Source organism: Catharus ustulatus, chromosome 2, assembly GCF_009819885.2.
Source record: "Catharus ustulatus isolate bCatUst1 chromosome 2, bCatUst1.pri.v2, whole genome shotgun sequence".
Classification (NCBI taxonomy): Eukaryota; Metazoa; Chordata; class Aves; order Passeriformes; family Turdidae; genus Catharus; species Catharus ustulatus.
The window spans coordinates 49,103,615-49,118,829 of NC_046222.1; the positions used below are offsets into that span (position 1 = coordinate 49,103,615).

Genomic DNA, 15,215 nt, shown 5'->3' on the forward strand with positions numbered 1-15,215 from the left:
ATTACAGTTGTCCTGAGTCTTGTCCTTTTCCAAAACTTAATCAATGACTTGGAGGAGGTGACAGAATGCTTGCTCACTAAATTAGCAGGTTATACTAGTTGTGTGGGTACCATTCAATACTTCCAAGACTCAGACTGGAGGTCACACTTGCTCTAGTCCAGGATTGATGTTCTAAAACTCACAGGTGTCAAAAATGCACCTGATCAGGTGATTACCATTCCTGACTCTCTAGAAAATCTTTTTCAGAAGCCCCTCATTCATTCAGTTATTGTAGTATTTAGGTTCTGCCACATTATCATAACACCAGGAACAGTTGTATGCCAAAGATAATTTCTAAATTTTTTTAACTTCTGGTGGAGAAAACCATGTTTTCCATGGATTTAAGTGGATGCCCCAGATATAATGGTCTCCTGGAATAAGAAGGGAAATTGCACTGTGTTTCATTTTGATAAAGACAGATAGTAATGCAACTACAGTGTTCATCAGGATAACTTGCTGCCTTTCTTCTGTGTGGCATTTCCTCTGACAAACTTTTAAGCACAGTGTGAGAGAAAGTAGACAGGTCATTATAGTTTTAGATGTACTGTTAGTCAAACATATTTCATATCTGCACTCAATCTCAGGTTCTCCTGCCATCCATATCAAGCTGTTCTTGGGTTTGAGTCTAACAAGAGGAAAGTCAAGTCCTAATAGTAAGCCTTAGAATAATCCCCAGGTCGCCTTATCATGACAGGGAATAACTTGGTCTGTGGAGGGCAGTGTCCAAGGTCTAGTCCAACAATCCGTATCCTAAGTGTGGTTCTTCCTAAGAACAGGACAAATGTTTAGCCTGCTCTTGTGCCTGCACCTCTGCTGGAGACAAAGAGAGACAAAGGCAATGAGAACTGTGAGGATTTCTGCACATTTAGGATAGATTGTGGGCTTTTATTTTCTCCATTATGCCCATAGATTTCTGTCAGTGGGATAAATAGGGCAATTGTCCTACTGTACAAAAATACAGTTGTACTAAAACATACAGAGTTTTCCAGATATTATTGACAGGTGTTTTCTTTTTTGACCTGCTTTTAATAAAGGAGTACTCTTCCAATGTAGCCATTCCCGGAAACTTTTATCGCAGACATAGATAGCACCCTTGTAAACTTCTGGGGTTCCCATTAAAAATGAATATAGGCAAAGTATTAGAAATTATTTTTTAATCCTTTTTCAAAGTTTTCTGTAAGGCAGTAGTAATTTTGATAGTTCATTGTCAGGAGCCTCTCTTTAGAATGGAGAATGTAAACCCCCTCCCTCCAAATTACTAGAATTTTGAAATCAAGGGGCTTTCAGGCAAATATATGGGAATTAGGAATAACAGTTCTTTACTGAGAAAATTAAAATAGAAATACAGTGCTACAAAGCACAAACTCCAAACCCTGACAAAGTCAGAGTACAACCTGATACCTCGTCAGACTGCCCCACCTGGTCTCATCAGATGGTAATAGAATAGATACTTTTGATCACGTCCTGTATTGCAACCCAAGACATTAATTTAAAAAGATTTGTTGAAAAGCAAACTATATATAATCTTACTATATATACATATTAGCTGGCTGATAATGGTACTGCTCTAAATCTATAAATACAATATGTATTTTGAAATTTAAAAACTGATTTTGTAATAAAATAGTTATGTAAACAACTATTTAAGCAGTTGATAAACTCAGGCACTGAACATGGAGGGAATTACTTAAGGAAATATAGAAATACAAAACTAGGAATGTAATGAATTAAGAAAGCAAAATTTTAACTGAAAATCAGTTAACATTTTCTGACAGTGAGACTTAATAGACTGTGTAATACCATGCCTTATTGAATTGGAGATGTTCAATCATTTGAAACACCTATAACCAGAGCAGACAGAGATGAAAATGTACAGTAAAGAACACTTACAGTGAGTTCTCCTTCACTAAAGACATCCGTTAGTGAACTTGTACAGCCTTTCCATGCATTTTGTGATTAACAGTGGGTGCTCCATGAAATTAGTTGCCATTTTGAGAATGTTGTATTGCCTTAATACTGAAATTAAATAAATTACTGAATTTTTCACATATTCTTCAGAACATGAACATTCTGTAGTTTCTGTTTTGAACAATCCAAAATAGCTGTATTTTGCAACTTTGCTATTAAGTTAAATGCAATTTCCCTCCAATCAGGCTAAAGTCATTCCCATTGTCTCTATCAGACAAATATTTAAACATTTTATGCAGAGTAATAATTGAATAGAAAGATATTGAGATACTTACTGCAGTAAGCTGTTGCCAAAGAAAGACTTTTCACTAGTGATACATATTTTCATTTAAATGTATTTTCTTAAAGCATTTGATTATTCCAAATTATATTATGAATTAAATCACATGTATGAAAAAGAGTGTGGAGGAACACTTGTTTTAAGTGGACTCTTGGAGTAATCTATAATATTAATAAAGAGTTATAAAAAATCTGAGTACAGTGAGATTAAAGTGCACATGCAAGTTTAAGAACTGAATTTAAGAAAACTCTTTTGACAACCTTTAGAAATCAAAGGAAATATTTAATTCCATTTCTTTAGCTAAGTTGCATAATTACAAATGTTAATATAATAAAATTAATTACCCAACTTAGAAAAATCTAATTCCTGAATAAGTACATGCAACAGTGGGAGTAGCAGTCTATTTCTTCACAGTCTGTTTTTCTAACACAGGAGGTGTGATGCCAGATGTAATGGCATTTTTTAATATCTGTGCAGTACAGAATCAAAGACAGAATTTGGTCCTTGCTGAACAAGGAAACGAAGCTGAAACTGAATCTGTTTTTGAGAATATAGTCTTTCCTCTTGAGTAACACCTTTTTTAATTAATACTTTAAGTAAGGAAGTTTTTTATTCTGTATATCAGGACAAGATAGAAGACAAACTGAAAATATCTTGAAACTATGCATCTTTATGAAAGAGATGTTATAAAAATAAGCAAACATCAGTGGTTTGGTAATTTGTGTAATTCATAGCTGTTTCCTTATAAATCTGTTGAATTCAAAGTGGCCATCTACTTTTCTAAATCTCAAAATATTATCTACCCAATTTTCAGTCTTGTCTACAAATGATATTTTGGTTTGTATCCAACCCTAAGCCAGGTGCGACTAAGTTCTATACCAGGAGTGCATGCTGTTGCCAAGGGCTCTGATGTGACCAATGTCTTTGGCTGAGATGACTCCACTGTCATCTAAGCAGATGAGTCAGATAACCTCTGCCTGAGCCCTGCAAATAGAGTCCTTGCAACTGAAAATGAGATGAGGCATCAGTAATGTTATCATACCAAGCACGTACTTAGCTTCAGAATTGATATTGTAAGTCAAACAGAGAGTTTCATCAGATTCATTACCAATCCTGTTTTGCTGATTGCTCTTTAACAATCTCTACCCACAGTCCTATTATCTCAATGAAACAGTACACTCTTGTTTGCAAAGCAAGTTCTCTAAATAGTAATTGCTGCAAGAAGTGCTGCAGTGCAAGCTGGATCTATAAAGCCATTAATTGAACTAGCTTTGGGGCACAACAGTGATGTTGGTCTCAACTTGCCAAGGTCTTTCTGTGATGTGGCCTAGAAGGAGGATGTAAGGATCCTACAAGAAAGAAAAGGATTTAACTGAGTGGAAGTGCTGCATTCTTTCCACTCTGAAGTTCATATCATTACTGGTTTCATTCAGCCACTACAGCGTGTGTGGACTTTTTGATAAATGGAACAGTTGAATATTCAGGGAGCAGATACTGCAAATCAAACATGCTTTTAACTCCTGAGACAGAAGCTACTTGATTTGAATTGAACGTGTGTTAAAACTAATGTTGGAATCAACTTCAAGAATTTTTTTTGGTGCAACCATGCTAACACATGGGTCAGCCTGAGTTTGCGATATTTGATTTCTCTCCAAAAGGAGAAAATACACATCTTCCCTTGCAGCTATTAGCTGGTACACAGAGCAGAAGTTCAATTTCTCTTACTCAGAGGAGTCTGAGGAGTGCATATGAGTCTAATGCTGAGAAGGTGCAGAAACAGTGATGATGTGATGTGATATGGTATGACATATGATTGACCGAATATAGTGAGCCAGTGTGTATAAGTTTCACTGTTGGTAGGAAAATAAAGCTATATTTATTGATGGAATTTAGGTGACTAGAAATACTCATTTTTAAACGGAGTGGATTGTTCCCCGTGCCTCATGCTTATTTCTAAGGGCCACATGCCTACAGCAGCAGACCTGCATTGTCATATTCCTGGGAGGTAAATCCTAGATAAAATCACCTGATACTCTTTTGCTTCCATATGCCATAAGCAGCATGAGGCTCAGCTACCTGAGAGCAACTCATTGAGTGCAAGAGCCCTAGAGCTACATCTGCTTATTTTCCACTCCTAGTGATCTGCAGTCTGTATTTAGAATTTAAGAGAATGATAACATATCCAAGATGTTCCTCCCATCCAGATGTTCCACAACACAGTGCATCTTACCTTAGGATTCTGCAGTGGTGGCTACTTATTTCAACTGGTTTGGAGTATCCCTGTGTAGATAATTCACTGAAAAGCTAGATGTCAAATGTCTTTTAGACTGGGACTTCTCAATCAAGGAGTCTTTTGATGAGCTTGTATGAGGATTCAGTGATCGGATTTTTTTGGTAGAAGGCTTTGTCTCTGTTTCTCCAAGCACTTACCTGCTTGGGAGCATTTTTCAAATTATTAAAAAATACTTTTTCTGCAGTTGAAGACATCCTGTTGCTGCAATTAGAGTAAGTCAGGCAGTTTTGAAATGAAAACTGGTCACACTTTTGTGAACACTAATGCTAAGTTGCATCTTTGGTGCATAAGAGTTTGGCAGCTACCAGCGGTTTCCACACTAGTCAACTCCTTGCAGCAATAAAACCTGATTGCTGTCTAGAGATGCCATTTCATTCTTCCCTGCTATACAGCTGCCTCCCTGCCTTGCTGAGGGCTTTGAGTAATTACAAAATGCGAGTCTCAGCTACATCTGTATGTACAACAGTTTGTTACAGCAAACTGAAGCAGTGACAGTCACCAGCATCAGGATAACCAGAATCCAGACTTGCCATACATCTCCTGTGTTTAATTAAGCACTTTTGTTTCCACATCCTAAGCAATAGCTTGTTGTACAACTGCGTCAAAGTTTACATCTAACTGGTATTGAGTGCCTTTTCTCAGTTCAGTAGAAACATTTTTATTCAGTTATTTAAATAGGAACAGAATTAAATCCTTAACAGAAAGCATCAAATTTGTCACTGAGGCAGCTGCAATACTCAGTAAATAGCAATTGGTAATGTAAGAAGCAGAGTGCTTGTTGAGGGAACATTATGTGTAACTATTATGCCTTTTCATGGAACGTAGCATTGGATCTCAGTGCATTGGGGTGGTTGTTTATTCTAAATCCCTCTCTTTTATATTCCATATAACTTCAATTTGCCATTTCTAAAAGGGGCATAATAGAATTCCCCTATCTCACTGTACTTCATAACTCAGTACTTTTTACAATCTTAAGATGCTCAAATATTGTGCTACTAAGATCATAATAATTGTTTGCAGTCACAGAGGTAATAGAAGTGGGGATCGTTATATAAAATCCACATTTTTATTGTTTGCATGCATGTTACAAAGTTTATGTTAGTCCTCACAGATAGCCATTTATGCACATAACCTAAATCTACATTTCCCTGGGTTTGCACTTCCCAAGTGGTCAATGAGAATGGATAATGAGGCTGTTAGGCAAATATGGGAGAATGTGAGCTTTGTGTCAATGCTTAAATTAAATATCTCACGAAGAAAATACACCCTACTCAAGGACATACTTATACAAAGTAATCCTGAGGGATATGACTCGATTTACTGAAAAAATAGGAACTTTTAGATAAGTTGGAAGTGATGAGTTTTGTCATATGACGTACTATTCTTTATGTCAAAGACATTTCCTTGTCTAGATAGCATTTTCACAATAATCTTTGCTGGGAAACCTGAATCCTTTAGAAAGAGTGGAATGAGTAAATTGCGTAATTTTTTTACGCATAAATTTTTTTTTTTTTTGTCTCTACTAAAAATTTCTACCTGCCAAAGGCAGGACAGAGATTGCCACCCAGGAGTTTGTTAATTTTCCCCGGTCTGCTTCAGAGCAAGAATTAGTTACTACTTCTTCCTCTGCCTTCTTAAATTTAAGATTTGTCAATGTCATTTTTTTGTACTTTTTCTATAATATATTACTTATTTATTGCTTTATATTCTGCAGAAATATGCAATCTCTGTTTAAACCTGATAGCTAATATAAACTACTTTCACCTAATGGGAAAAGGTATGAGCTCAGAGTAAATAATCACACCCTAAATTTGGTTAATAAAAGAGGAGATACTTGGTGGTATTTATTTAGAAATTTTTTCTTAAAACCTGTGTGCCTTGATAATGTTGGAGTGTTGCAGGTTAGACATGTCCATAGTCTTCACTAGAAAAACATATTTCTAAATCAGTCAGTGCTGTCTAGGAATTGTCATTATAAAAGTTCATCCTAGGTATTATTTCAGTTTGCCTTATGGGATGTATCAGTATATACTGAGTACATTTTAAAAGCTTTGCAGTGGTCTAGTATTTGGAAACCATATCTGTTTTCACTTAGAAAAGTCACTACATTATGTATTTCAAAACAGTAAGATATTTGACCCTGAAAAGCAGGTTCCATAAATAGCTGTTCTAAAAGCCTCTTTCCTGAAGCAAATCTTGCTGAGGAAGAATTGTGGTTGTACTCTCCAGTGGAGTGAATGAACATTTCTCACCTTGTGGAATTTAAGCAAAACTTGTTTCTCTGTCTCTTTCCAGGCCTGCTAAAAAAATAGCTATGATTTTTCATGGAAAACTGGTTTGATATGTTACTTAGCATTACATATATACATATATAATCTGATTAGTCAGGATATATATTTGAAAGCAATTACCATCTCTTCAATTATAACTTTTATCAGTGGCGAGCGTAATTCATTAGGTGAACAATTTATTGATGTAATTGGTGGCCTGTTTTGTGTGTCTTCTGCTTACATGGAGAATTACCTAAAAACTGTTTGGAGTGGAAATACTTTTCTGGGTTTATTGTTTTTTATTTAGCCCATCCATCTGCTCGTTGTATTTTGCAGCAGTTGTCTTGAAATATTTTCATGTGGCCAAACTGGAAGACTGCTTTGTTTCCTTTTTTTTTTTTTTTTTTTTTTTTTTTGGCACATTCTCTGTCAATCTTTATGTCAGGGAAAGGGGTGAATGCTTTACAAATCAGCTAAATACTTGTGAAATACCTTCCATCTGAAGCCTACAAACCCTCAATTGTACTAACTGAAGTAATTCCTCACTCATTTTTTACATTATCAGTTCTGTGATAATGGTGAAAGGAAGGAAAAAGAAGGAAAGGAGTTGTCAGCTGGAAAGAATAATTGGACTGAAAGCAGGAGGGAATGATGAAGAAAGGATGAGAAAACTGAGAAGCAGGTGATAGAGGAAAAGGTGCATGATAATGAGATACAGAGCCTTCACCTACAATTAAAGAAGAAAAAATCTAAACCGATGAATTAAAACTTAATTAAAATTGCTGAAAATGAAAGCAAGTTAAAATTCCTCTTTGCCTGTTTTATAGATTTATATTACTGATAGAATGAACCCTGAGATGTTAATGTAAGGTTTTGTATGTGAGTAGTCATGTGTAAAAGTTTATTGTTCCTTACATTTTTAGAAGGCAAGTACAAAATCTGTTATAGCACAGTCAATACAAATGCACTTCTTTTTAATTTAACTACTATAAAACTGTATTTCCACTCCACACTCTTCCCCCACCCCAATTAGAAAAAGCAAACAAGTTTAATAACTTCATGAAATCTGCAATTTCTCATAGAAAATTACTCCTGGAAAGAAATAAGGAATTTTCAAAATTTTAAATGCATTACTATTTATTGGTAGACTCAGGGCAGGCAGCTCTGAAAGTGTTTAATTCATGAAAAGAACACAAAACAAACACAGCAACAATAGTAAATTCTGCACAATTCTCACATCTTCTCAGACTGGAATGGGACACCTGCGAGTTACGAAAGAAGGCCTTCGACTGGAAGGGGAATCTGAATTCCTGTTCCCTCTTTATGCCAAAGAAATCCATTCGAGAGTGGTAAGTGGATAATCTTGCAGTAATGCTAAATAAAATGAATACACTTCTGAATCATTGAACTTTCCATGATTTCTGTCATGTGAAAAAAAAATATATGCATACTCATGCATATCTGTATACACATTTCTGCAGACTTTACAAGGTCAGTGATACGAAGCTTTGGTAGAATTAAAATTTATCTCTTAGGCATGTGATAAGCAGCTCAAACAGGAATTATAATTGTTATCTTATGTAAGTCATGCTAAAACTTGAGGAGTGTATAGAAAGGATTTTCATTATTTTTACTGAGATTATTTTTTAATATAGGCTTCTCTAGGAAACTGTTTTGTTTATTCATGCACTACAGTATAGTTTCATTATCTCTAAAATTAGTGGATCCCAATGGAAAGTTTTGATTTCTCTAAAATATTTAGTTTTTTTCACTTCAAGGACAATGCCATGAAATGTCTGGCATACTTATATATTTATGTATATAAAATGTACAAGTCTAAATGGAAAGACTTAGTATTTAATCTAGTTTACCTAGACATAAAAGTTTGTTGTTGTTGTTGTTGTTGTTACTAGTGAGGTAAAAAAGAAATACCATTCTTGGTCAAATATTTATCAAAATTATTAACTTTAAAGTGTCACCAAGAATAGGAAAGGTGTGACAGTTGTGGGTTTAGAAAAAGGAAGTGACAATCTGATCTGGATTTTATCCAGGGGGACTCTGAAACTTATTCCAGTGAAGTTTTTGTAGAGAAATGTCTGCTTCTGGCCAATACGAGAAATACTTTTCAGAACTATTGTCCATAGTCCAATATCTCACAAAATAAAGTCTTATGTTTTGTAAATATTATCATCAACCAATGGGACATTTCATTTAATTCAGTGACAGTAAAAGCCAAATATGGCTCTTACATGGGAAGAAATAACCAGCCATGTGACTTTTCTGAACCTAGGAAAAAAGTGTTTATACTGCTATAGCAAGAGAAAATGTACAGTAATTTCACGAATACAAGCCGCACCAATTTGACTAAGATTTTGCTCCTAAACCGGAAATGCGGCTAATAATCAGGAGCAGCTAATATGTGAATAATTTTCTGACATTTACAACCTCAGAAGTGCCTGCCAGAGTGCCGAGCCGAGCAGCTGCAAAGTCGGCATTTTGCGATTGTTACAAATCGCTACTCTGTTGTACCGCGGGTGGAGCCTGGCTGCCTGCAGGCAGCACGGGGGGCGGGGAGAGAGGAGGGAGAGGTCTTTCCTTCCCTCCTCCCACAGCCCGGGGAAGAGACGGGGGACTCCGCGCCGCCCCTGCCGCGGCTCTGGGAGGAGGGGGGGGACCCGGGCCGCCCCTGCCGCGGCTCTGGGAGGCGGCGGGGGGCTCCGTCCCTGCCTGCCACCACAGGGCAGCGCTGGGCCGTGGTGATCGAACCCAGTGGCCCCACCGAGCGGCAGTGCCGGGCTGGGCTACCTGGCCCCGTCAGCAGCCCCTAGCGGGCCAAGCCTGCACAGCCCCAGCCGAGCCAGTAAACCCCGCCCTGCCGCCGTTCTGTTAATATTTGGCAACTTTGTCGCACGCGGGTCCTTGCTGCGAACGACAGAGCGGCTTATACTTGGGTGTGGCTTATTTATGGACAAAAACCGAAATATTTGCCAACACCCAGAGATGCGGCTTATACTCAGTGCGGCTGGTATTCGTGAATTTACTGTACATAAATTTATCAGAATGAGGTTGTTAATATGCGTGATTTACTAAAATTTAAGCAATGCCTACATGTTTTACTTAATTGAGCTTTTCTCTTTCTTTTTTCAACAAGTATTTCCAGTGCCAGGAACAATTCTTAATTAAGACAGTGAAATTTCATTACAATATCTGTATTTCCATTTAGCTTCTTATACTATATTCTTTTCTGCCTCACAGGCAGTGAGAAAAGTATTTATATGCTTTGTTGAATTTCCCTTGGGGTTGTTTATCCAGTAAGAAAATGTAACTTTTTAAGACCAGCGCAGCTAATGTTAAGAACTCCCTCTAGTCCCAAAGATCATTATGCAGTGTTAAGCTGCCATTTGTGCTCTCTTGATATTCCTTTCAGCTCTTAGTGCATTTAGTACAATATAGGAAAAAGAGGTGTGGCAGCATCTAATATAAACTTAGTTGTCCAATGACCCATCACGATCATTAGTAGCATGCATTAATTAGAGCCTTCAGGCTACTGCTTCTCTCTGCGTACTGACAATTCATCAGTTTTTTGTTTGTATCCTTGCTTCTTTAAATATTTGAATTCTCTCAAGGCTTAATTGCCTGCAGCTTGGTCTCCTGAGTTGCCATTTATCTGTTTATTGTCATAATGTTACTTATTTTTTAAGCTTTCTTTTTCTAAATTTGTCTTGGAGAACTGGGCCCCTCTCAGCTTTCAAGGCAGCTTTCTCCCTGGCTATAATAGTTTTCTCCTTGCAGTCTCCTAACAGATTTTCTCACCTAATGAGGTCTCCACAGTGCTAAGAAAATATGTAGAAGAAAAGCTACTTGCTGTGCATTGTCTCTGGAGGCTATTACAAGTTTATGCCTTCATTATGAGTCCAGTGCAGAGCTGTGGGCAAGATCATTGCACCTTTGCTAAAACATCTTCATGGAAAGATAAAACAAAAGCATTTTTAAATACGTTACTAAATTTTAATTAGTCAAAACCACATATGTGGCAGTAGCAGGTCTAGAGTACAGTTTATTCACACTTTCATTTGATATCACAAATTAATACTTATTTTAATCAACCAGTGGCAATCAAATAAATGTAAATAACGATGCCCAGATTTGTGGATCATTTAGCAGATTTACTTCAATGTACTTTATTTACTCAATCCCCAATCTTTGCTGACCTTCCTTTTCCACTTCTTCTACTAACTTACTACCATTAATGTTCATTCTAATACATGGTTTACTTTTTTCCTAAGACTTTTCATTATTTGTGTTAATTCTGTGAGCTTTCATGTTTTTCTGATATAATTTAAAAAGTGAGATGTGTTTATTTTGCTCACATAATGATTTCTTTTGAGAGACCCTTTCTACCTAAGTAAGTAAGTGTTTGTAGTAAAATTCATCACGTAAAAAGTGTTTAAAACTCTCAGGTTGCCTCATACTCTAAACATTAAATTGAGATGGGAACGTACCCTGGGGTTATTTTCAGGGGTTAGCCCTTCAAGGTACTGCATAGTCTCTGGTGAGTCCAGGAAAATAACTAGAAGCCATAGCTGTGAAACAGGCTGATCCTTTAACAATATTCCAATGGTTAGAAACTCATTTATTTAGGAATGGGTGTCTCCACTGAGGTCACAAGCAGGCAGCTGGACTATACCCTCTTCACATCATGTATTCCCTGATACTTTGGCAACTGAGATCTGTTCAGGCACTTCTTATCACTTTGTGAGTCCTTGTCCTTTAGACACAAAGTATGCTTTAGTATGACAGCACCTGTAGTGCAGAAAACTTCCTCCCCTTTTTTTGAAGCCTACCAGTGTATTTACAGTTTGCTGATCCAAATGAGCGTGATAAGATTTTGTGTCCCCAGATAACTTTCCGATACTTTATGTCAAGTAAAGACAGTAGCCACTATGACTACCCTGAAAATCACCTGTACTGTCATCTGTTAAAATCAGCATTGTTCTAGTCAACCTGCCGCTCTCTCCATCACTCACTGTGGCAGCTTCCTTGCCTGGAGAGTCAGTGCCAGGTGCCAAAATTAGGCCACAGCCTAGAGATAGTGTGGACCACTGAGGAAGCAGAATGAACATGCATGTTTCTCACCAGGATAATTCTCAAAGTAGAGTGCTCACACCCAATTAAATGGCTGTCTTCTAGGAGTCTCTGTTGTGTACTGTAAGGTAGTAAATGTAGTACTAAAGCATTTTTTCCAAAAGATAAAATGTTAGCAGCTATGCTCATTGGTCCAGTAATTCAGATTTTGTTCACCTGATGTATTCCCTTTAATTATTTTTCTTACTTTAAATCTGATATACTTGTGGTAATCAGAAATATCTGCCCACATTATTTGATGAGATCTGTGGATAGTTTTGTAGCTGCAAAGACCTTTCAGCAGCTGAGTTGATATCAACAGTAGACTAAATTTTGAAAATTGTTCACAATTCTATCTGTTCTGTCCAACATACTTTTTTTCTTTCTCTATTCTTCAGGACTCATCACTGCTTCTCCAGTCTACTCACAATGTGACCGTGAATGCTCGCAATTCAAACGGGGAAGTCACAGGCAGATTAAATGTGGGTAAGTGTGAGTGATTATTCCTTGTCCACTGCTTTGGAAACGTAGTGAATATTTGTGCAGAGATTTGGGATATAAAGTACTAAACACATGATTATTTATTACTGTGATGGTCATATTTGAATAGTCCACCTGGCACTCAGTAAAAAGCAGCAGCATATTTTCAATTTCTCAGTTAAACATTAATCGTTTAAATATTTGAAGCACTTCTTTATTGCAGAGTTATGCAAGAAAGGTCTCTGCAAAAGTTACCCTTTTTCCTTCTTCCTTTTTCCTTTTTTCCAATATCTATTGGTAGTTGTGAATCAATTTCTGAGAAAATGCAACAAGAAAACATGGCTGGAGTCTCTCTTTATTTCCTAGTATTCTAGAGACTAACACATTTAAGCAGACATCAAAAAAAATTCAAGTTCAAAACTCGGACATTTATATCTTCTACTATCTATGGTAGCAGTAAAATACATTGGTTTACTCCGTGAAATCAATAAATCTAGACAGATGTAAGTGAGAGATCTTGGCAGCAAAAATAAGCAGACCTTACTCTTTAAATCATTATTTTTAAGTCAAGAATGACAACAGTGTGTGTGAGCTATGACAAATTTTTTCTTAGCTTTGTTACTATTTTTCAACCTTTACTTGACATTGGAGAAAAATGTAACAATTTTTAACTCATTTCTTACAAGGTACTCAGGCAGCAAAGCATAAATTTCTGCTTATTTAATAGTAGCCTAACCTGATATGTTTAAGTAGTTTGCTAAATTGGGACCCAGCAGAGCATTGATGAGCGATTTTTATAAGCTGTTGAGACTATGTAACTTCTGTGACAACTCCTGTTTGAAGAATTACCATTTAAATTCATAGAATGTTTTGCAAGCCTGTTTTCCAAAAAAAAAAGGGAAAAAATTAAAATATATAAGGGAGCCTGTTCTTCCTCTTAAAAATGTATAATTATACACTTTATCAAAAGTCAGCCTTTAAATGTTTTCAAATTCCCTTTTTTAGATTCAGTCAATCATAAAGATCTGAATGACTTATCTTAAGGAAATACTCCTAAATATTTATCAAAAGGAGTGTGGCATGTTTACTTTATATGAACAAGCCTTTGCTAAGAGTTAATATCTTCCACAGTTGCCAGCGTGCTGGAATTATGTCTTAAAACTCTAGTCATCTTATAAATAGGACTAGTTGCAGTTGTGTAGGAGTCATACAGATAAGCTTGGAATTGTTCCAGAGATGACAATATAATATCGCATGTCTCACAAGATTGTAACAAAAATACCTTTTAACTCATGGAAATTGTGATTCAAATGATCTGTTAAAAGAATTTAATAAGTTACTAAGAACGTCTTAAATACCCAGTCTTCAACAGAAGTAATTCACAAGAGAGATGTGAAATAAATCTTTACTAGAGTTTCTGTGAAATTCCCTCTATGAAGATAACAGGCACACATTATACATTCCCTCATGAATCACAGATGTACTAAAAAGACATAAAATGTGAGCAACTTCCAACATGATCACTCTTCTTTAAAGCTTCTGCATGCCCCTCAGTTCATCTGCATGAAATACTTTTTGGAGGAGTTGTGTGGACATTGTTTTTTGAAACATGTAGATGTTGAGCATTGTCCTGTGACCCATAATTACACTGCTTTCAGAATCTCACTAAATGCCAATACTCTAAAAACTGCTTGCCAGGAAAATAATGCTTTCAAAATAATAGGGAATCATAAGTTTTAAAAAAACAACCAATTACAGTAATTCCACGATTATAAGCCGCACCATTTTGACTAAAATTTTGGTCTGAACCCAAAGTGCGGCTTATAATCAGGTGTGGCTTATATATGGACAAAGAATGAATAGTTGCTGTTTTAGTTTGGAGGACAGGTGTCTGCTGAGAAAGGCAGCAACTTCTCTTTGAAATGGAGAATATAAACCCCCTCCCTCCAAATTATTAGAATTTTGAAATCAAGGGGCTTTCAGGTAAAGATATGGGAATTAGGAATAACAGTTCTTTTCTAGGGAAATTAAAATAGAAATACAGTACTACAGAGAAACAAACTCCAAACCCTGACAAAGTGCATTAAGTGTAATAATGTGAAGATGTCTGGGTTTAGCAGTTTATAACATCAATTGATACTAAACTGAGGAAAATGGTGGCTCCATCCTCCTGCAGTGACAGATGTGATTCAGCTGGAGCAGTGCTCCTGCAGAAGGTGCAGTTTCCCTCCAGATGTCCAGTGGTGATGTGGAGAAGTCTGGTTTTCCTCTGGAGTCCAGAGGAGAAAGGGGCTCCCTTAGTGTCCCCAAACCTCTGTTTTTATCTTGGTGAGAAATGTTGGGCTCTTCCCCCTGGCTGGAGCAACTTCCAATGGGATGCAGTAATTTTATCAGTCGCACAGTGGGACTCAATGGGCCATTAGCAGAAAATGACTCGCTGGAGGAAGGATGGGTTGTGAAAAGATAAAGAACAATGCCCCGCCTGGTTTCAGTGGATGACCCATTAGCAGAACATCTCCCGTTGAGATAAGGATCACTGCCCCCACCCTCAACAGATGGTGATAGAATAGATACCTTTTATCACACTCTGTATTGTAACCCAAGACAGTTGCCGACACCCGGACGTGCGGCTTATAATCGTGAAATTACTGTACGTTCTTTGCAGTTTTTTACTTCAGTGCCCCCCTGGATGACAAAAATACCCATTTTGTTTTAATTATTTTGTACAAATAAATGAAGAAGAACAAAACAACAAGGCATG

At 36.8% G+C, this 15,215-nt stretch overlaps 1 protein-coding gene across 3 annotated transcripts in view; it reads left to right on the forward strand.

Annotated features, from left to right (window-relative positions):
- SGCG (sarcoglycan gamma) overlaps nt 1–15,215 on the forward strand; it is a 112,132-nt gene that overhangs the window by 57,765 nt on the left and 39,152 nt on the right. For all 3 annotated transcript variants that reach the window (XM_033052017.2, XM_033052018.2, XM_033052019.2), the window contains 2 exons: nt 8,098–8,199; nt 12,373–12,460. In XM_033052017.2, the coding sequence (XP_032907908.1) occupies nt 8,098–8,199; nt 12,373–12,460 (190 nt within the window). The remainder of the gene's footprint in view (nt 1–8,097; nt 8,200–12,372; nt 12,461–15,215) is intronic.